Source organism: Callospermophilus lateralis, chromosome 2 (assembly GCF_048772815.1).
Source record: "Callospermophilus lateralis isolate mCalLat2 chromosome 2, mCalLat2.hap1, whole genome shotgun sequence".
Classification (NCBI taxonomy): domain Eukaryota; kingdom Metazoa; phylum Chordata; class Mammalia; order Rodentia; family Sciuridae; genus Callospermophilus; species Callospermophilus lateralis.
Window position 1 is genome coordinate 79,566,543 of NC_135306.1, and position 22,841 is coordinate 79,589,383.

General features: G+C 43.0%; 1 protein-coding gene across 8 annotated transcripts in view; it reads right to left on the reverse strand.

The window, feature by feature from the left end:
* Positions 1-15,760, reverse strand: part of Tle1 (TLE family member 1, transcriptional corepressor) — a 91,729-nt gene extending 75,969 nt beyond the window's left edge. For all 8 annotated transcript variants that reach the window (XM_076846088.2, XM_076846083.2, XM_076846087.2 and 5 more), the window contains exons 1-4: positions 14,424-15,760; positions 13,533-13,633; positions 12,030-12,093; positions 11,869-11,913 (exon numbers count right to left, since the gene is read on the reverse strand). In XM_076846088.2, the coding sequence (XP_076702203.1) occupies positions 11,869-11,913; positions 12,030-12,093; positions 13,533-13,633; positions 14,424-14,447 (234 nt within the window). In that variant the 5' untranslated portion in view covers positions 14,448-15,760. The remainder of the gene's footprint in view (positions 1-11,868; positions 11,914-12,029; positions 12,094-13,532; positions 13,634-14,423) is intronic.
* Positions 15,761-22,841: the final 7,081 nt, after the last annotated feature.

Consider the following 22,841-nt stretch of genomic DNA (forward strand, 5'->3'; position numbering starts at 1 on the left):
TATTATGTTAAAAAGAAAAACATCTCAAATACAACCCACCCTTTATTCTGCCAAAACTCAATTCAATAAAACAACCAAATCCTATTTCTTGTTTATCCAGTGCCTTAAGTGAAAAAACACAACTTTGTCCTCCCTGGTAGCATAATTAATTACTTAATGTTGTCAAAAATGGAGAGAATATTTTGCTGTTTGGCCTATATAAGGCATTTTAATTCCTTAGACTGTAGGGACTGCCCACGCAGACTGTATTTTTTTAAAGTGTTTGTTTAATTTTTCCTTTTGAGCCTAAAGATAAATGCTTATGAACTTAAAGGAAACAAACAAAACACTCACAGTATAAGAGGGGGAAAGGAAAAGTGATTCAGAAGTAGAGAGGAAAGAAGCCCGGCTTGGAAAAACAAGACGACAGGTATAAATGAAGCAAGGCCTATGTTACAGTTTGGATCTGGGGTGTCCCTCCAACTGTAACATAGGCTTTGCTTCATTGTTGTCAATGCAGGAATACTCAGAGGTGAAATGATTTGGTTATGGGAACTGTAACCTAATCAGTTCATTTCAGTTTGAATGGACTGACTGGGTGGTAACTGTAGGTAGGTGGCCCATGGCTGGAAGGGTGCATCTGCTTTGCAGTCCCTTTGCGGGTGCTTGTGTGAGCTCTCTCTCTCCTTCTCCCTCTCCTCCAAACACACATATCTATCTATCTACCCCCGCCCCCCCTCTCTGCTTTCCAGCTGCCATGAGTAAAGCTTTCCTCCACCATGCCCTTCTGCCATGACATTCTGCTTCACCTTGGGCCCAGAAAAATGCTGCTGCCCAACCATGGACTGAACCCCTGAAACCCTGAGTCAAAATAAACCTTTCCTCCACTAAGTTGTTCTATTCAGGTATTTTAGTCACAGTGACAAAAAGCTAATTCACACAGCCTGCAGCGACTGCTAAGAGATTTAGATAAGAGCTACGTGTCCCTGTGCCAGGATCCAATGTTAACTGTTCCTATATATGATAACTAACAAATTCACGTAAGTATCCCATGGGGTGGGTACTGTTGTCATCCCCTAACTCTACTTGCCTGTTTTCTTTTTAAAGGAGAAATAAAATTAATATCCACAGAAAAGGAGGTTGGGAAGGTTGACAGACAGCTCCTGGAGAACAATTCCTATGAGTTCCATGGAGGGGGATTATGGCTTACTCTAATGTCCCCCTGCCAACCCCCCTGAAAAAGCTCATTCTACAAAAGTAAAATAAGCTGATTTTTGACAGCCAAATAACTGAAAAAGACAACCACCTGAGAATGGAGCAGGCACCTGTAGCTGCAGGCTGCATGGGGACGGGATGCCCTGCTTCTATCCTGGTGTCCCATTCTTTATTTTCTCCATCCCAAACCAAGATGCAGATCAATGTTAAGACCCCCTTCCCTAAACTCAAAGTGACCTTTTTATTTTCAATCACTAATCCATAGAAGCCTTTCAAATGGCACAAATAAAGGCGGCTGCATTCTGTTCTCTAAATCAATTTTCTCCCTAGACATCAACTAGATGTTCCCGCACAGAGAAAGAACAGCCCTTCCCTTCTAATTCAAAAATCCATACTGCCATTGGCCTTGCGAACTGCTAAACAAGCAGTATCGGCAAGTCACTTGTGTTCTGTAATATATTTACTGCAAATCCCAATGGCTTGCCTCCAGATGCAGTTTTCTATTGTGTCTGAGTGTGTCAATACACTGGCTGGTCACCGTACTTATAAGCGGCTCTGACCAGCTGTTTGCTCAAGGAATCAAGCGGGCACAGGAAGGAACAAAGGCTGGGCTCCTGAAGAGCTGACCTGGAGGACACAACCTTAGAGAGACAACTCAGCATGCTGGGGACCTGAAAGAGGTTTTGTTTTCTGGCCCTTCACACCCCGTGCCACCCACAGGTAAAATTCCCCACCAGGACAGTTTCTAAACAAAGTTCAAAAATCAAGACTCCTTTTGCAAAATCATTCTCCAGCTTACTACCCATCCACACTAAAGCCATCCCCGCTAGCAAAACATTGGTCAGATCTTAAAGGTGCACTGTAATGCAAGTTTCATTAAAGGGCCAAAAGGAAGGTAGACAGGAAAGCTTGGTAAGGGGAGTCTAGTGTTTTTTGTTCAAGTACAAATCTATGCTTCCAGGTGACACTTGATAAAGAAAGCACCTTAACACCAAAAAATGCTGGAGAACTTACCACAATCATGCCCAAAACACAAGGGGGCAAGTCTAGTAGAAAATTCTTATGAAAACCTGCTAAGGCAGAACTCTTCACATATACATGAAAATCCCTCTTTCACGCTGAGTCTAGACTGATGTTAGTAACTAAAGACAGGCCTGATCCTCTGACAAGCCCTTCCAAATTCTCCAGATTCTTCCCCCCAAGGAGGGGAGGGAATGGCTCTATGTAGGAGATATACAACATGCAGGTATTATAAAATGTTAATTTACAGACTCCAGGCACAATAGAGGTGGGTGTAAGATGGGCGTTCACTGTGTATTTCTCTCTCCTTTTCTGTTGATTTGAAATTTTTCAAAATTCAGATGTTTAGGAGAGTTTAGGGCCAATGCAAGGACTTTAATAATCAATAGTCATAGTCATTATACTACCAAGAAAACTGGTGATTAAGTCAAATGTAATGCCTTGCAAGAAGCTTGTAATGTAATTTATCCACAACCTTATTGGCAGCTGTGGTTGTCCTTAAGCAATACGTGACAGTTCCAGGGACAATAATGTATGCACACATCAATTCACACCAAAACCCAGGCCTCAGCAACATGCTACTTTTGTTTTCTCTTTTTAAGTACAAATCCAAATGCATTACTATAATTAAACTTCTCATTAAGATATCTCAATGGATATTCTGACTGTGAATCACCTTTCCAAAAAAACAAGAAGTGGTTAGACGAGATTATTACAACCACATTGAACAGATTTCATTTTTAAATTTTTGCTTAAGAATCCCTTCCGGCACTCTAAGTTTTTAACCTGGATTCCATGGACTTGCAGAAGAATCCTGAGATGTACACAAACAAAAGTGTTGGGTAGAGCAATGTTGTGTGCTTGTGTTTAAAAAAAAAAAAAAAAAAATTTTGTACAACTTTTTTTTTTTTTTTTGCAAAGTAGGTTTCAACTTTCAAATGTTCAGGACCCCAAACACCTGCAACTACCACTATACATGAGGAATACACTAAATACACTATATAACAAGCACCTATACCGCAGAACTCACTGGGAAGGTAGACACACCTCACGCTCAAGCTTGCAGTGGACTACAACCTAGTCAGAGTAATAACAGAGGCACGTGAACAAACCTTATGACAGAACACAGCAAAGTAAGGGTGTGACAACCTGCTCTTGGTGCCCTCATGGAAGGCCCTGAGGGAAATAGGCAATGTATCTGAATGAGACCTTGGAGAAAGCTGAGGAAGGCCTGTGAAGTCTGACCAAAAGGCCTGGACTGTTTATGAAGGAAACAAGAAACTCAGTTTCAGTATGAAAAGACTGGATATTAAAGGGTATACAAGGAAAAGAAGGAGATGGAGTCAAATATGAATGAAGCAGCAGTCAGGAGCAGATACAGAAGGCTATGAGTGACAGGCAAGAGTGGAAAATAAAACTTACAAAGGCCCAAAGCCCCAAAGCCATACCTGATGAGGTACAGCATTTACCATCTTACAGGTTCTCCCATTCCAGGGTTAGAGCTGCAAGGAGCGGATAGGTCTGAACTATGTTAGTCTCCGAGGTAGAAAGGATATACCCTAGGGTCCCACTTAGGATGTGACTGGACATGCAGCACTTTTATTTTAACCTCTCCTTTTAAAATGTCCTTTCCTGGGGGCTGCTTTGGTGTGCAAGTTCAAATGTGCCTACATTCTCAAAGCCTACTCTCATCTCACCTAATGGGTGATAACTATCTAATGAATATCTATTAGCACATTGGGAAGAGATTTCAGGGATGCTCAGCAGGTTGTTTACACAATTCTACCCTTTTCAGGAAGTTTACACATTTGTGGACATCCCCCACATAATAATTTTTCTATTTGACAGATGAAAATTTTAATTCAATTGGTAGAATCTTCAGATTTTGTTCTCCTCCAGAGTTTTTTGTTTTGGTTTATTTTTTTGTGGGGGCTACAAGGAACTGAACCCAAGGGCACTGTACCACTGAGCACATGACCAGTTCTTTTATTTTGAGGTCTCGATAAAGTTGATGAGGCTGGCCTCAAGCTTGTAATCTTCCTGCCTCAGACCCCTGAGTTGCTGGGATTAATAGGTATGCGCCACCATGCCTGGCTCATTTTTTCTTTAACCAAAAATGACCAGTACCCCACCCTTTTTTCTGCTAACAAATTTTGTGGTCAAAAAATGACAAAGTAGGGCTAAGATGTATCTCAGTGGTAGAATGCTTGTACAGCATGCGAACGCCCTGGGTTTGATCTCCAGCACAATAAAAATATTAAAAAATAAAATTTCCTTATAAAAAAATAAAAGGAGAAATTTGCTTTTTATACCCACTATGTAAGCGTGAAGGGGAAGGGAGTAAACAATTATGTTCGTTATGATTCAAAGCAGGTAAATGGAATTATTAAAAATTTAAACCTTATGACAGGCACAACAGTGCACATCTATGATCCCAGCAAATTGGGAGGCTAAGGCAAAGTGTCAAATTGAGGACAGATAGCCTGGGCCCTGTCTCAAAATAAAAAGTTTTAAAAAAAAAGGACTGGGAGGGCCTGGGGATACAGCTTAGTTCGTAGAGAGTGCTTGCCTTGCATGCATAAGGCACTGGGTTTGATCCCCAGCACCAAAAAAAAAAAAAAAAAAAAAGATTGGGGAATGTAGCTTAGTAGTACAGCCCACTCCTATGTTTAATCCCCAGTACAGTACCAAAAATAGAAGGGCAGGGGACTTAGCTCAGAGGTACAGCACTTCCTAGCAAGTATGTGAGGCCCTGGGTTAGAAATCCCTCACCAAAAAGATTAATGTTAAATAATGAAATATGTAATTGTGTTAAATCACATATTATTTGATAAAACCATATATTTCAACATTTCAAAAAACATTATAGTGACTGGACAGTCAAACAACTGGGCAATTTTGAAAACATTTTATTTTTGCAAACAATTATTTGAGACCTTTTTTATTAAATTAAGTGAATGGCAATACTTGAATATCATAATATGTTAAAATTTCAGTGTAAATTATTTCATTTTCCAGATGAAACCATGCATCAATCACTACCTGTACACACCTACCTCCTACCTATACACAATAACTACTTAAAACATCAAGTTGGAACCCGGCAAGATGGCACACGCCTGTAATCCTATTGCCTCATATTTCTCCCCCACAGAACCATGCTATGGTATACATTTTACTGACGAAATCTCCAATATCATTAGTGAGGGCTATTCTGAAAGTATAAACGCCTGATCTTGTTGAATAATCCAACTGACAAAAAAAGCTATCTAAAATTGAATTAAAAAGTGCTATTCTAAATACTCCACAATAAAGATACTAGCTGTAAGAATTTCAATCTAAAAGAAAATCTGAGGCAACAGTAAGCAATGGTGGGGGTGGGGAACTGAGTTGGTCAAAGTGAAGGGCCAAGTTTCTCAGTTCCCTCCTGGTCATTGCTGGAGGGCACAGAGGTTGAGCAACCAAGAGCAAAAATTCTGCTCTCCAGATGCATAAAATGGCCCCATGAGTCAGTAACTGAATATATCTTTAATTTAACTACCACTCATGATGGTTTATTTAAATATTTACTAAAGAAACAGATTTCCTTTCTGCTTTTTTTAATAAACATGATTTGGAAGAACATCTTAAGCCCTCTGGCAAAGGACTCTCCTCAAATTCCACTCGCAGTGCTGGTTCTGTGGAGTGTGCTGGGATGATTCCTGCCATGTGAGGCCAACAGACTTCAATCTATAACTTCCTCATTTACAAAAAGGGAACCTGAAGCCCTGGCATCTAGTGACATGTCTAGTTCTTAATTAAATAATCTCAGTGAAAGAAACAGAACCAAGGCAGATCCTACAGGTCACAGCCACTCCCAGCAGGAAGAGGGGGAGGTTCTGACCCCCACACTGGCCCAGCTCTGCCTCCTTTGCATCACCTTAATCTGACCTTGACATTGCTCATTCCATCCTTAGAGGAAATTCTGATATTTTGTTCTGTGTGGATTTGGGGGGGTATTCATTTTGAATTTTTAAAATATTTTATCAGACTTAGAGTGAATCTCAGTGGTAGCTAGAATGCTTGCCTCGAATGTGTAAGGCCCTGGGTTCAATCCCCAGTATGTACCCACCCCCACAAAATTGTACCTGTGCTGAAACTATTACTGGGCTAGGATTTATCTCGGTACTTGCCTAAAATGCATGAGGCCCTGAGTTCCATCCTCAGAGGAATGGAGCGGGGAAGGGTATGAGGGGAGGAAGACAAGAAATGAGAAAGGGAACAAGGAAGAAAATATTACTAAACCACCTGTAATCTCAACTACTCAGGAAGCTGAGGCAGGAGGATCACCACCAAGTTCAAGGCCAGCCTGGAAAACTTAGCAAGTCACTGTCTCAAAATAAAATTTAAAAACAAGAGCTAAAGCCGTTGCTTAGAGGCAGAATGCTCCTAGGTTCCATGACTAATATCATATATAAAAAAAAAAAGTATATGTAAAATTAATCATGATTACTATATTTTCTGATGTCTCCTTAAACTGCATGACTGAGGGAGGCTTTAGTCTCCTTACCCCAGAGCAGAGGCCCTGGGCAGAAACTAAGTAGTGAGAAATTGGCCCTGCTTGATTTAAAAAAAAAAAAAAAAAGCCAGGTGGGGGTAGGGGACTGGACAGGCTAATCTTACAACTCAGAACCTAGGCTTTAAATACACTGAGAGATTTCTCTCTTTGAACTTATGCTTGTAAAGGGCAGGCCTAGCTAATGAAAATGAAGCTGGGATCATTCTAATCTTGATGACAGTTACCCTCTTCATATTACAAGGTGCTTAACACCTGGTGGAGCTTAATTCTAAGTGGTTATACTTCAGCTAGTCTGAGATTTTGACTGGGGGCAGTAGATCACAGGGCTGGGGTGTAGTTTAAGGCAGAATGTACAGCTGGTATGTGCAAGGAGGCCCTGGGTGGTTTCATCCCCAGCACCAAACAAAACAAAACACCTCAAAATGAGAAACTGAAGATTAAAACTGATTAAAAAACAGGGCCAGACACAGTGGTGCATGCTGTAATCCCAGCTGCTTGGGAGGCTGAGGCAAAAAGATTGCGAGTTCAAAGCCAGCCTCAGCAAAAGCGAGGTGCTAAGAAACTCAGTGAGACCCTGTCTCTAAATAAGATACAAAATAGGGCTGGGGGTACCCCTGAGTTCAATCCATAGTACTACAGTGGGTGGGAGACAGGGCAGTAATTGGCACAGTGACACATGACTATAATCCCATTTACTCTGGAGGCTGAGCCAGGATTACAAATAAAAAGACCAGCCTCAGCAATTTAGCAAGACCCTGTCTCAAAATAAAAAAGAGAATATAGCTCGAAGGTAGAACATGCCTGGGTTCTACCACAGTACCCTCACCCTCCATATAAACATAAAAGAAAGTAAAACTTAGAACAAACAGTAAATGTTACATTGAGAAATTAACCCTCAGGGGAATCCCTTATATAATCCCACAGAAATACTTTCCAAAAAAAAAAAAAAAAATCTCACTAAAAAACAATTATTTTTCTAAGAGAATTTTATAGCACACATTGAAGTTCTGATTCACTCAGAAATGTATTGGTTCTTCTGTTCTTAAACATATTCTAACCAGAAGACAGTATTATTCAGTCAGATACAACTTTCTACATACCATGGTTTGTGACACCCACAGATCTGAAATCAGAGAAAACTAGCACTGCTGGTTTTCCTAACTTTTAGAACATATGCCCATCCCTGATATGTCCTGTAAATCATGAAGTTGAAGCTGGGCACAGTGGTTCATGCTTGTAATCCAGAGACTTGGGAGGAGAATCACAAGTTTGAGGTCAGACTCAGCAACATAACAAGGCACTATCTCAACATAAAAATCTCAGTGGTAAAGCACCCAGGGGTTCAATCCCCAATAACCCCCAACACCAAAAAAAAAAAAAAAGTGAAACTAATCAGCACAAAAAGAGGTAGCTGTGGGTCACAACACACAGGTCCAAGGGCACCTGGGGTGGGGGTGAGGGTGGGAAGGGAACAGCACTAGTTACCTAAAACCAAGCAACCCCAGCTAAAGCTTCAACAGATGCTGGGCCTTAAGCAAGCCCCAGTCATGAACATGTGCTCACAGTTTCAGGCAAAACAAAATACCTATACAAACTACTTTAAGGGATGCCTATGGAGGTCATGAGACCAAATCACTATTAAAATCTGTAAAACTGATGTCACTAGTGACAATTCATAACCTGGCTTTATCAAGCACACAAAAGAGATACACTATTGGGATAAATAAGGATTATGTATGAAATTTACAGTACATTTTGTTCCCCAAAATATCAAACAAGATAATACCAAGACATGGAACAAAGAAAATCAAAGATCAAGCTGTCATACACACTGCGGCATTGCCCTTGAAAACAACCAGACTCACACGTGCTTCCTATTTTTCAATGTACTTATAATACTCTGATGGTCTCAGAATTCCTTCAAATTTTCAAGTCTCCACCTCTCTTTTGCTTAGAAATAGATAAGAGCTGAGCTGGGGACGTGTGCTTGCCTAGCGTGAGGCCCTGGATAAAATCCCCAGCACCACCAAACAAACAAACAAAAAAGCTAAAATTCAACATCTACATGTTTAGAAATGGACAGACAGGGACCTATTAAAAAGCTCTAAGGAGGAAAAAACTGTCTTAATGCTACAATAAAAGACTCTAGTATCCATTCCCATGCTGGCTCTGCTGCCTTTTCAGTAAGGAACCACAAATGGGAGCAGAGAAAGTAAGAGGAAGCCTTATCAGGAAGTGTTGACACGACACAAACAGACTGGGAGCACCACACCATGTAAGGAAACCACAATTATACCACTCTTGATTTGGCCCGTGCTTCCACTTTAAAACTTCCAGCCGGAGAAGCTGGTAGTGAGATTTGACATTGAACTCTAAAACTTACTCCTTCCGACAAGCCCGTTGAAAGGTAGGAAGGCAGAGCAGTCGTCACACTGCAGACAAATCTTAACGGCATTAAAGCTCTCTACATGGAAAGTTTCCCCATCACTGCATTTTTTTTTTCCCCCAGTAACAAAGATGTTGTCAGAAATGACAATTTTTTGTGTCCCCTGATGATGCCTTGCTAGCATTTGGTTATAAGCCATAAAGCAGGAATAATTTCAGCCTGTCAGGAGTCTTCGCTAATGCCCAGTTTCCCCCTAGAGAGAATTCCTGTCAAATCTAATGAGAGCTCCAAAGGCCCTCTCTACAATATAATGAGCACTTAGGCCATGCTGGTGATCAGGCGGCGAAAAGCATCAATTTGAGCCTGGCTGCACCCTGGGGGCCAGACGTCACCAGTTTTAATAAGAATTATGATTACTAGCTGCACCAAATGCCTCCTCAGAACTTATTATTAATGTGTGACAGTCAGAAGGATGTTTTTCAAATGTAAGACCACTTTAAACTGAATTATAGCATTACTTTGCACACCACTCTAGTTAAGGGTCTGTCAGCATTTACAATATAAACTAAATTTCAGGGGGCTTAATACCCTACTATGAAGAACATGGTCTCTCTCAGCATTTCACATTTTTCAAATTACTGAGCCAGTTATACACAGCATATTATTAACGCACACATTCTCATAGATGGACAATATATACTCATAAATGCCCAACACAGTACAGAAACTCACTAGAAAACTATTTTCACACCATGGGGTTTCTGACACTCTCTCTCCCCCTTCCCCCTAACATGACAAAAAGGTCACCCTGTCATGTAACCTACAGGAACCCACAAGAATTACACCTCTTTTATCTTCCCCAATAAACCCAGCACCAGCATACAACATCACACAGGGGTGGTGTTCCCTTGTAAAAGAGTCAATGAGGTTATTAAATCCTTCAAGTTTATGGGTTTAAAAAAAAACACAAAAACTCAAGTTTCCTCTTACACTTAAAGAATATCTGTCCCCCCCACCCTGCCCTTAAAAAATGTGCCCTTGAGGACATCTTAAAAAAAAAAAAAGTAGCTGGGCATAGTAGCACACACCTGTAATCCCAGCAAACTGAGGCAGGAAGATCACAAGTTCAAGGCCTGCCTTAGCAACTTAAATAAAAACAAATATAAACAGGGCTGGGGATATAGCTCAGTGGTAAAGTATCATGTCCTAGTACTGGAGGTTTGGGGGAAGTAGCAAATTAGGATGCATAGGCAAGGTTTATCTGCATAATTAATTTAAATGACCATAGACGTGAGCCATAGATCTTCTGGTTTATTTACTATCAACAAGGCATAATTGTCTCAATAAGGCACTAGCCACTGAAACAATACAAAAACAAAGGCACAATCCCAATACAAGCTAGGCTACTAACTTTGCAAATCAGAGTAAAATCAGCACTATTTTAAAAGCCCAATTACATTACTAATGAGAGGCCTTGAACTAAGCTATCACTTTCCAAACACATATCTGAAAATAGATCTAATGTACATGATAACTTAACATTATGAAATCTATGATGAATTAAAAATCAAAGAGCACAGTTACAAAAGCAGAATTCAACTCTGAAACACACTTGCTTAATGAAAGTCTTTGAATATAAGGAAGATCTGAAGGCTGAACTAATCAATTTCTCCACTGTGCCCCAGCCGGTCAGCCATGCTCTTTAATTTAATGAAACAAGGGTTTGAGATGAAATAGCACATATACATCAAGTAAGAATTGTATTGTTGCACTTTGAAATGTGTCCAACTGTGCAACTTCATCTGATGATAATTTTTTAAGAGGCAATCGATTTCTAAAAGACTTATTGTACCAGCGTCTTGATGAAAAAGTGAATGTCAGCATATCTCCAGAATACTTACACCCTGCCATTAATGCTTTCTTTGGCAGACAATGACTACTCAATCGAGGGTCCTTTGGGCTGAGCAATCATTTAGCTTTTCTTCTCTTATGAGGTCCTTAGTGCCTTGTTCCAGCTCAATACTCTTTTTATACACCATTATAGTAGCCATAAGTGTGAATTTTATGGGAACTTGCAAACTCATAGTCATAGCTAGAGCTTTCCAGTCACTAATCTTTTCATGCTTTTAAAACCACTAGGACTGAAGTAACTCTCAACATATGCTGTGGCCATAAAAGGATACTTTTTTCACTTCCAAACCTGCATCAACTGAGGAATTTCTCAAAAAGATGTCTGCTGATAAGTCACCAATCCTCAGGGTCACTCTGTGTAACCCCAAAGCATAAGGAGTACTCCAGTTACTCATATACCTTGTTGAATCTGATTAAAAAACCTCCTAACCATTCTTCTTCCCCACACAGGTCCACACTTTCTTCCCAAACAGTACAAACACTACTCAAATTTCAGCAATTCTGTGAGAGAAACCCCAGTAAACTCTGGAGTCTCAGTTCCTATCTGTCTGTAAACAGGCTACTTTACATTTCCAAAGCACCTCCCACCTCGTCATTTAAAATCAAGGTAATTGTCAAGAAGCAATCCTTGCTGCAGAATACTACCATTACCAATTCGCAGGAAGATACAGGACACTAAGAGGAAAGAAAAAATGACACACAAACGCCCACCCAACAACTCCAGGGCTGAGGACAAAGTCAGTGTTACAAAATCATGAAGAAATTTCTCATTTCGGCTTGAGATTCAATTAAAGCTTACCTGCTTATGCATTTCAATGTTTAGTCCATATGACATTTCATAATACTGTAAAGAAAAAAAAAGAACCCGGTATTTCATTAACTCATGATTTTATAATGCTAAGAATATATACTTAATGATACTTATATGAAAAGAAAAAAAGTCCAATTTTTGATACCTACCATCACATAGTGCCTTTGCATTTCTGTTTTTTCACTTGCCAGTTTCTCACATTCCAATTTAAGGCTATGAAAACAAAACAGGCAACTTAATGTAAACATTATGTCACTTGTTTTAACATCTGCCTCACATATTTGCACTTCAAGTAAAAACAAAGACCAATTTGGAAAAACCATAAACTATCTAGGTAAATACCTGAAAGCTTTGTCCTTGCATTTAACAGAGAAGAATAAGGTTAACAGTACAGGGTATCCCTTTCAACTACAGTTCTTTTTCTTCCTGATGCATACCTGGTCCGATGCCAAGAATGAAAAGTCCATCAAAACAGATTTCTCCTCATGGTTATCTGTTCCTTACTTCCTTGCAAAGTTCACTTCTCTAGACTACACCAAAATCTGGCCTTTGCACACTTTTCAGACTTCAGCATAGTCTGTACCATCTTGCCAATTTAAACAGTCTCTAGGTTTGAAAACCTTATCTGTAAAATTACTTCTACTATGGCTGCTCCCTTTCAAAACCTTTGATTTTTAAATCCCTGCCAAAATATGTCAAGCAGCTACCGCAATGAAGTGGGTTGAAGTTCTCCCTGTTAGGTAAACATGGTATGTGCAAGTATGCCTCAAGCTCTGGAGATAGTATCTACAAGTAGACAAAAGGTCAATAATCAGAAAGCCCCTGACAAAGTAAGAAAATTTACACCCAAGCCACTTAGCTTATCTGTGTGCTTTTTCTCAAGCACTACAAAAGTAAAAATGTCAATGCAGCTATTTCTTAGCTCCAATGAGCCAAAACCTCATAGGATCAAAGGAAATAAACTAACCTTTCTGGAAAATTCACCATGGGCAGAATACTTTACCAATAGTTTCATTTATAAATCCTTTGACGGTAGGTATCATTAAAAGTAACTAAGGCTGACATTAATATAAATGTGACTCCTCTCTCTTGTCCCACTCAAAACAACCCAGAATGAGGCCAATGCAGGTGTGCTTTCCCCTACTTGCTATCCATCTCTTCCCTCATCATCACCAGTGATGGGCGTAACTAAAAGCATCTAGCCTTCCCTAATGGACTTTGTCTCAGACAACCCAATTTCCTAGCAAGGCAAACAGCGATTTCAACATGGCTTTGCTTCCATGAACCCGCACTCCAGAGCTGAGGCATCGATTGAACCAATGTTTCAGCTCAGCCTGTTGCAAAATGAATAAATGAAGTGCAAATATTGACGGTTCTCATGCAACTCCTAAATACACGAAAAAGGACTCCCTGGAACAGCAGCAAACGGGCAAAAGGGAAACAATGGGAGGAGGAGGAGACAAGAGAAAAGAGGCGGCCCGAGAAGAGACACTGAAGGGGGTAACATGAATGACAGGTCTTAACTGCGACTCCACACGCCACCGCCTGGACGCCAGTACTAAGTACAGGCGCCGCCGCCAGTAGAATGGGAGATGAGGGGCACCGGGCAGCCTGGGCGACCGACCACTCGCGTGACGCGGCTGGACACGCACCTGTGATACTGCGCCTGCAGGAACTGGAATTCCTCCTTAATCCGGTCCAAGGACTCCGGGATAGTAAACTTGAAGGGCTGGCCTGCAGCCTGATGAGGCGTCTGGGGGCGACCAGCGAGGGGCACCGAGGCACCAGAATGCGGGCGGATGGATAAAGCAGAAAGTCAGGGGAGGGAGAAATCGCATAAGACATAAACAAAAATAAAGTTAAGTGGTGAAAAAGCGAGCCCCAAACTCAACTTTACGATTCACTTTGGAGAGAAAGTGGCCCTTCCTCTTGCCCTCAGCTTCTAAAAAGGCTCAGAACAGAATCTCCTCCATCCTCCAGGGCGGATCGCGCCTTGTCCCTAGGTCAACCAGACCCGGGAAAGGGAGCTGCCCCGAGACTGGAGAGGACTAAGCCAGATCGAGTCGCCGCCGCCGCCGCCCCCTCCCCCATGCGGGTGATAATGACCCCGGGGACGCGAGGAGAAAAACAACAGCCTAACGTTCCCGATTCCCAGAGTCGCCGGGGCCACCACTGGGCGCACCAGAACGGGGGCTACATTGACATGTAAATAAGGGAGACAAGAAACAAAGGGGGGGCGCCCCACACGCCTCGGGAAAATGGGAAGGATGTGGCTCCGGGAAAAGAAACCCCAGCCTCCCCGGGCGCCCTCGTCCGCCCTGTCTAGACGTCAAATAGGAGGGGGCCCAGAAGGAAAGGGGGGGATTGAGTTTCACTTTACTCCCTGCCCCAGGGTGGGCGAGCCCAAGACCCGCTCACCCTGGCACCGCTGGGGGCGAAGGAACCCGCCAGGTTGCAGTAGCCACTCGTCCCTTACCGCACAGGGAAAGCACTTCCCCAACCCTCGCTCAAGCCCCCCATCCAACCACCCGCCCTTGGCTCACCGGGTGCCGGCTCTGCGGGAACATCGCTCTGGCGGCTGCCGAGGCTCGGTTCCCGGACAACTCAATTCTCCGCTCAATTTCCAACTTTAATCCCGCCGAGGAAAATTAAGCCAGGAGGCCAGGCAGAAGCGGGGCGCGCTGGCCACGCACCCGGCGCGCTCGGTGGCCTCTCGGTGCCGGCGGCAGCTCCTGCCTATGGGATTCAGCCCTCAGGGCCACATTGTGGGGCGCCCAGGTGCTCCAAAAATCTGCGCGGCGTCTCTGGCGCGCAGGGAAAGAGCGTGGGGGTTGCGTTCCAACCCGCGGCCCTCGGCCGCCCAAACGAGGAGGTGGGGTCGCGGTGACTCCGGCGGCACTCCTTTCCGAGATCCGCGTGCCGGGCGCCCGTCCCGGGCACACAAATCCAGGCGGGCTGTTTTGCTTTGCTCTTCTGATCAGCCTCCTCCCCGGGTTTTCCCCGTGACAGCGGTGGCAGTAGGCGAGGTGCAGGTGACGCGGCACCCCCAGCTAACCCACACACAAACAAACCCGGCGGCGTTCCGGGGCAACTCCTCGGGTCCCGGCGGCGTCTTTGGCCAGGCGCTCACTGGCTTCTGCAAACTGCAAGGTCGGGATCGAAGCTGAGGATCCTCACCCGGTGGTCCAGAGCCTCAGCCCCGACTGGGGAACGAGAGATGACGAAGCGAGGAAAGTGCGGAGGGCGCGCCGGGAGGCGGCTCGGCACGCCCCGTGCGACCGGCACTCGGTGTTCTCCGCGGTTGCACAAACGCTCCTGGACCCACAGGGCTACTCTTCGTGGAGCAATCCCGCAACCACCCGCTGTTCCTTGAGCCCGGGGCGCATTAGGGCGCAGTGCCCTGCACGCACTTGTCCCGGCCGTACAGCCGCTCAGGACCCTTCGTCCGCGCCTCTTCTTCCTGGGTCTTTTTCTTTTCTTCCCTTTTTCTCACTCTCTGCAAAGGGCTCTCCAGCCTGCAGCAAAGTTCTCTCAAGACCCAAGGGAAGACATCCGCGAAATGGTGGAGAGAAGAGCAAGAGTGCGCTCCGCCGCTAGGTCTCCCTCCCCAGCGGGCAAACTCCTAGGGCGAGTCCCGAGTAGTCACAGCAGCGGAGCCGAAGAGGATTCGGTCGCCGCGGGACGGCGGAGGGCCCGGTTGGTGGCGCAGGTCCTGCCCGGCCGTAGGAGGGTGGGGGTGGAGCAGTCGGCTGCCTCGGGGACGCTGGGCACCGGGTACTCGCCGCTCCTGCTGCTCCTGCAGCCGCCGCTCCCACCGCCACCGCCGCCCGCGCCTCTCGCGCCGGTTACATTAACACGCGGTTTCACACTCCGGAGCTAACCAGCGCCGGCCCCGCCCAGCCCCGCGCGGGCGGGGGCCGCAAGCACACAGCCGGCGGAGGCCGGGGGCCGAGCTGGAGCCGGGGGGGAACGGAGGCCCGCGTCAGCCAATCCAGTGCGCCGTGTCCAACGTGGGGCACTGACGTAGCGCCTCCCCGGAGCCTATGGCTGCGCCGTGCCGGACGGTCCGCTCCCCCTCCCCCTCCTCTCCTACCGCCCCCCTCGCTTCCATCTCCGCCGTCTCCCCCGTCTCCCCTCCCACCCTCCCCCCGCCCCTTCTCCGCCAGCCGCGTCCTCCCGGGCTCGGTGAGGAACAGTTCCTGGAGGAGCCGCGGGACGCCAAAACCAGCCAATGGGAAGCGGCGAGACGCGGAGATTGGCACGAAGGATTGGAAGGTCGGTGGGAAGGAGCGCGGCGGGGCCGAACTGTCAATCAAAGTAACGTGGGGCTGGTTTGGGAGCGCGCGAGAGCGCGCAAGCTGGAGGGACTGGCGATAGTGCAGTGGCGGAAGCTGGGGGCTAGACTTTGCAGAACCCCTTCCACTTGTTCACTTTTCCCTTTAATGAAAATCTTCAGATCTCAGTGAAAGTAACTCAGAGGCTAACCGCGTTGTTTCTTATTGGGGACGAAGGGGTCGCTTTTGGGTAATTTAAGCAAAATGTGTTTTTCGGTGTTGGCCCTTGTTTGATACTACTCTTTGAAAGTGAGGTTACGTTCAAAAATGTCTGTGAGGTTTGTTTTACCTTGAGCTACCTTTTCACGGACGCAGAAGCGGACTGTGCACTTAATGGAAAATTCATAGATGAGCCATGCATTAGGTGGCATAGGTACACCAGCGGCATTAGTCCTGACGATAATGCCCGCCCACCCCACCTACCCGCTTTGCTCCCCAAGTAGTGGGTTTCAGGTTTTATTGAAGGATTTCAAACCATTTTGCATAAGGACCGGCCTGTATTCTTGGCGGGAAGGATTTCCAAGGTGCGACCAATATTAGGCACGTGTGTCCCAGGCGCAGACGACTCTCCCTGAGGCGAGAAATCCCGGGTCCTTGTCTGACTTCGCTGTGAATGAGGAAGGAGGAGGTGACCGAACGTTTCCGGAGCCTCTCAACCGGGAGACCACGAGTCTTTTCCACGTCTTAGGAACAAAGAGAGACAATGGAATAACACATCCCAGAGACCTGAAAAACCTGCCCCGCCTACCCCACCCCCAGAGTTTGGGTGGTACCCTTGGGCTGAGCAGTGTTAAGTAGCTGCTTGAAAAGACTTTGGGTACGTGGCATAGTTAAGGTTCTTAGTTGAAAGGGATGCTGTTAGAACTCAGAGTTCAAATACACAACACAGCAGAAAAACCTTCAGAGTTCCCTTGTGCATGCTAGGCTATACCAACTAAGCTATACCCCTAGCTCCCCAACCCCAACCACTACCTATATACTTTAAAGACTAGTTCAGTGGAGCTCTTTGCATGTGAGCAGTGAATAGAATGGTGCTATTTTCTTCCTCCCTAAGAAAGGCGCATCTTGGACAATCGTTCATCTTATTTTGGAAACTAGTAAACAAATGTTTGGTATTAAAATCCTCCCTCTTTTTTAAAACCATCCCTTATTTTACCTCTTAATTTAAAACCCTTATTTTACCTTCAAGAGGCTTATGGGAAGGGGCCTATTTAAGTAGACATATGTTTTATTAGAAATTTTGCTTTTACAGAGATCTTTTTCTTTGAAATATTAAAAGAATCGTTTTAGATAATACAGTTCACTGTTGAAGTTGTTTTTAAATATGCATGATATTGATTTGTATGTAATTGCATCAATCCCAAATATCAATTATAAATGAAAAATAAAAGAGCAATTTTTGAGCCAGTCTGAAGACCATAGTAAATTCTTAAAACAAGTTTGGCATGGCAGTTTGGGGGCATGTTCATTAAATGGAATTGGGAAGGGGGTTATGTTATTCATATTACTACTAACATGGAGCATGAAAAGAGGGAAACACTGCCTTTCTCCTTGGTTAAATTTAGTGATGGTGAGAGCAGGCTTGCTCCACATACAGGACGTTTGAAATCAGATGATAGATACATGGACAACTAGGCTTTGTGCTTTGGCAGCCTGTGCCCCTGTAAATCATCATCCAGTGATTGGGCCACAAATGCCAGTCTGTGGTCAGTTTATCCCATAAATCAGTGCCAGAACTGGGTAGAAAGTTCTTCTATGCCACAAGTAGACTTTGCCTACACTGAGACTTCTTCCTGGCTTCCCTGAGTTTTATGTACTCAGTGTGCCTTGACTAACTGTCACAGACTGGTAATTAAATACAAAACGAAAGAGTATTTTTGGACAGGAGCAAAAGTGTTGCTACTTTTTTTCCCTACCACACTTTCTTCAAAATTCTAACACTTTGTCCTTTTTTTTTTTTCTTTTTTGATTCTGAAGATTGAACCCCAGGGTGTAGAGCCACATCCCCAGATTTCTTTTTTTTTTTTTTTTTTTTTAATTTTGAGACAGGATATTTTTTTTAAAACTTTTTGTAGTTGTAGATGAACACAATGCCTTTATTTTATTTGTTTATTTTATTCAGTGCTAAGGATCAAACCCTGTGCCTCACACGTGCTAAGCAAGCACTCTGCCACTGAGTAACAGCCCCAGCCCTTGAGAGGGGGTAATTGCTAAATTACTTAGGGTCTTGCTAAATTGCTGAGGCTGACCTTGAACTTGTAACCCTCCTGCAGTCTCTGGGATTATCAGTTTAAGCTCCACAACTAGCCATATTGTCTTTAAAATGTTCTCTAATTGTTCACAGAAAATGTGTCCACTCAGAATATTACCAGTTTGCTAAAATTAACAATGGGAAATACTCTTAACTAGTACTTCCTTACCAATAAAGTTTGAAACCAGACCAGGCCTTCTGATTGTCTTAAAATGTAGTATGTTGGGGGAACAAAAGAAAACTCCTAATGATTTTTAAATTGAAAGGCTTCTAATTGCTCGTATAAAGATGGTCGGTTTTGGAAGGTTTCTTTATCATTCAGCCCATCCTCTTTGAGAGTAGGAGAAGGCCTTGTCCCTTTTCAAGGTCGTATTTTCTCCATGATTGTCATGCTGTAATAATTATATTACAAAACTCATCAAACTGCTTTACAAATGATAGTGTTTAAACAATCAAGTAGCTTTAATCTTACGTTTTAAATAAATAATGTATGTGCAGATTGCCTACAGCCTATTTAAAAGAAAATAGTCCTACTCATGAAATCTATAATTTTGATCTTCTATTTAAAGTCTGTTAACCATAATCTTCTTTACCTTTATCATATTCGTATGTCAGTTATGTTTTCACATAAAATAATATTATGTATACTACTTCCATAGGAAATTGACTTGGAACAAAACAGTACCCCTTTGATCCTCTGCAAAAGAATCAAAAATTGTCAGATTTTTTTATCTTGATGCATATATAGGTATATTTCCATTCATTTATTGCTGATTATTAAATTTTCAACTAATAGGTTAAATAATTATAAAAACAAAATGTCATACAGTAAGATGATACTGGACACAACAGGAAAATATATGGATGCTGATCAAAAAATTAGGCTTTTTGTTTGTTTTCAGTACTAGAAATTGAACTCAGGACATAGCAAGGAGCTAAGCAAGAACTGAGCTATATCCATGGCCCTTTTTGTATTTTATTTTGTTGATAGAGCCTCACTAGATTGCCTTTGGCTGGCTTTGAACTTGCAGTCTTCCTGCCTGACCCTCTGAGAAGGTGGGATTACAGGCACACACCACCTCACCCTCTTCATTTTCTCTTCGTTTTAATTACAAGTTATTGCTCATACATTTTCCTCATTTGGCTTTTTTTTTCCCCTGAAAGTTTTCTGAAACCTAAGAATGTAGGGTCCAGAAGAAATGTTCCCAGTATTGCTTTATAACCTTTTCCTCCTCCACCCCATTACCAAAGAAAAGGACGGAATGGGTGTGGAGATGGAGGAAAGAAGGCAGAGAAGGAAAAAAAAAAATCAGTAGCAGATCCATGCAGCAGTAAAACCTCAAATAAAATCACATCCAAAGAACCTCTGTGGTTTCACACAATATGGTAAAATTAGAGATTGCAGGAAACCAACTAAATTAAGCTGGGAGCATTTGAAGAGAAATGAGCAGACTTTATGGAAATGACACATTGACTGACCAGTATGCTTTTTTATCAACAATTTCTTTGTTAAGACGCAGATCAAAGGAACCTGCATATGTTTTCGTTTTGTTCTAACTAGAAAATTACATCCAGATGTTTAATAGGCATTTGGTTGGTTTTTCAGCATTGATTAGATATGTTGGTTCTGTTTGCTTACAAGTGTAGCCGGATCATTAGCTAATGCAAAGAAATGTTTGCTGTGAGTTGCTAATTAGGGCTTTTGGAAACTCTCCATGCTCAAGAACAATTTGTACAGTGGCCAGAAGAACTTGTGGGACTTGGGGAAGTTGTTTTCCCTTCTCTGGTAGGGTGGGGGAAAGCAGCCGGCCTCGTTCCCTAATCTCCCTTTGCCTAGGGGGATTGTGATTCGATCCCCAAGGATTGGAGTGCAAATAAATTAGGAAGAGACCACACAGGCATTCCCAAACAAGAGATAAATGTGTTCTTTCTGGAACCACCACTATGCTGTCTTGGGGGGCGGGCGGGGTGGAACATTTAAAACAGTGAACATTAACATGTGGAAGATGCTTGGTGCTAATGTTATCAAATACACATCATTTTTAAGTATACTTTAGAGACAGATGGGAAAGCCCTTTATGATAAATGAGTGTACTTGAATTCATTACCATAGTACTTATAATTAAAAATGTCTCCTTTGCAATTTCAGTACTTTTATAGGGTACGAGAGACCAAGCTGGGGAGCAGGAAGGCTAGGTATAGAAAAAGGAGAGGAAGAGAGGAATTTTGGAAACCTGCATGAGCCTGGAACTAAATACAATGTTTACTGCCACAGCCCACCCATTTGTTTACCTTGTTAAAGCCCCCAAACTTGTAGGAGATTAGCCATTCATTCAGTATTCAAATAAACTGTTTGAGAATTTGAGGCACCAAGCGGATAAACTTCTTAGCTAGCCAATCAGGTTTCAAAAAAACAAAAACACTTGACTGTGTCTGCGCCTGCAGAATACCACCTCACCCAGGGCTAACCTTTTGTTTACTTAAGGCTGGTTTTCCAGAGAGGTATCAGCCCAAAATAGCATATGTTTATATGCAGTCATCAGAGTTCAGATATAAATGCCCTTTTACCATGTTCTTTTGCATAGTAGTGCTCCTTTTAAGCCTGTTTACATCTAATGTACCCAGATGGCACACACCTGTGTATTAATGTAGTCTGATTAATTTGGAATTTTCACACCAATAAAATAGATTCATGATTCTTTTCTTTGAAATATTTCAAGCAGAGGGCCTAGCTGTCAGAGATTTTCATGTCTACCTGGCGAGATGCCTTGGAAAAGCTGTCAGTATTTGGGGACCTGATCAAATACTGTCTGGAGTTCAGATTGTCATAGGTCTCAGTGAAGGTAGTGCACAACTGCACACTCCTTACCTTTTTTTTTTTTTTTTTAAACTCTTCTAAAGTCTGGTAAAAGATGGGATGATATACCTTTTTCACTCCTTCAATCTAGCATTTAGCACCACAGAAGCTGAAGGACATTTGGTAGGCAAAAGTAATAAAAGGAAGCCCTTTTGATGCTTCTTCCCACATATTCACATAACAAGAACAGACCTTGGCCCCTTAAAGTTCTCTATAATGACCCACCTTTGCTGCAGGCCAAGGAGTTGCTAGGAAATACATTTTTCCTTTTATCTTAGAAGACTTGTCAGTATCATTTAATGATATTTCTTTCTGAAGCTAGCAAAGTGTTTGAAGGGTTAAAGAGTTGAACTCAATTCACTTGAGATCTCTGAGTATTCTTCTTGGTATAGTTGAAGACAAAAAGTCTGACATGGGGAGGGCACCAGCAGACAAGTATATGTTCCAGAAACAGTCATGCTTCTAAGACAGAAAGTCTAGGTCTGGATGAACATGTTAAATAGCAGAAATACAGAACATTGGTACATTTCACAAGACAACTAGCCTTCACTCTTTAAAAATGTAAAGCTAGAAACAGTGGTTTAGGCCTGTAATCCCAGCTACTCAGGAGGTTGAAGCATGAGGATTGCAAATTCCAAGACCAGCCTGGACAACTTAAACCAGATCTTGTCTCATTGATACAGTGCTTGCCTAGCATGCACAAGGCCCTGGACTCAATCTTCAGTACTACAAGTGTAACAGTGGTTCACTTTATGCTTTGAATATAACTTGCTCTGCCACTGTAATCTGTCTATTTATTTTTATTTATTTTATTTTTTTAAATACACGACAGCGGAATGCATTACAATTCTTATTACACATATATACCACAAATTTTCATATCTCGGTATATAAAGTAGGTTGACACCCATTGTGTCTTCATACATGTACTTTGGATAATGATGTCCATCACATTCCACCATCCTTGCTAATCCCCTGCCTCTTCCCTTTCCCTTCCTTCCATCTTTGCAATTTATTTTTAAAATGGAAAAGTTTATTTCTCTTCCTCTCTCCCTGCTTCTCCCCCTCCCTGTTATTAGGGGAATTAGGATTACCTTTATTCTGGATGCTAGGCAGATTTATCTGTCCTTGAGTACACACCCACCATAGGAACCAAATCCTTAAGACTTTGGGGATGGTTCCAGAGGATTTCCAAATGAGTGTCGCCCAAATTAACAAGTGAATTACAGCTCCAACAGAGAACTCTGGAATGTAGCATTTGAGTCACCTCTTTAAAAGGCCCCCTGTTCCTGCTGATTGGCAGAATCACAGCCTCTGGACCGGAGTCCCCTGTGTTTCTCCTTTACTAGCAAAATAAACCTTCTTTTTCTTTTTTTTCAAAACCTTGTCCTCATTATTGGATTGGCATCAGGGACAAGGACTGAGCTTTCAGCAGCACAAGTACACACAAGTATGAAATATGTCATTGGCAATTGTCAATAGCTCATTGACAGAGTGCTTGGGATATTAGGCAATATAG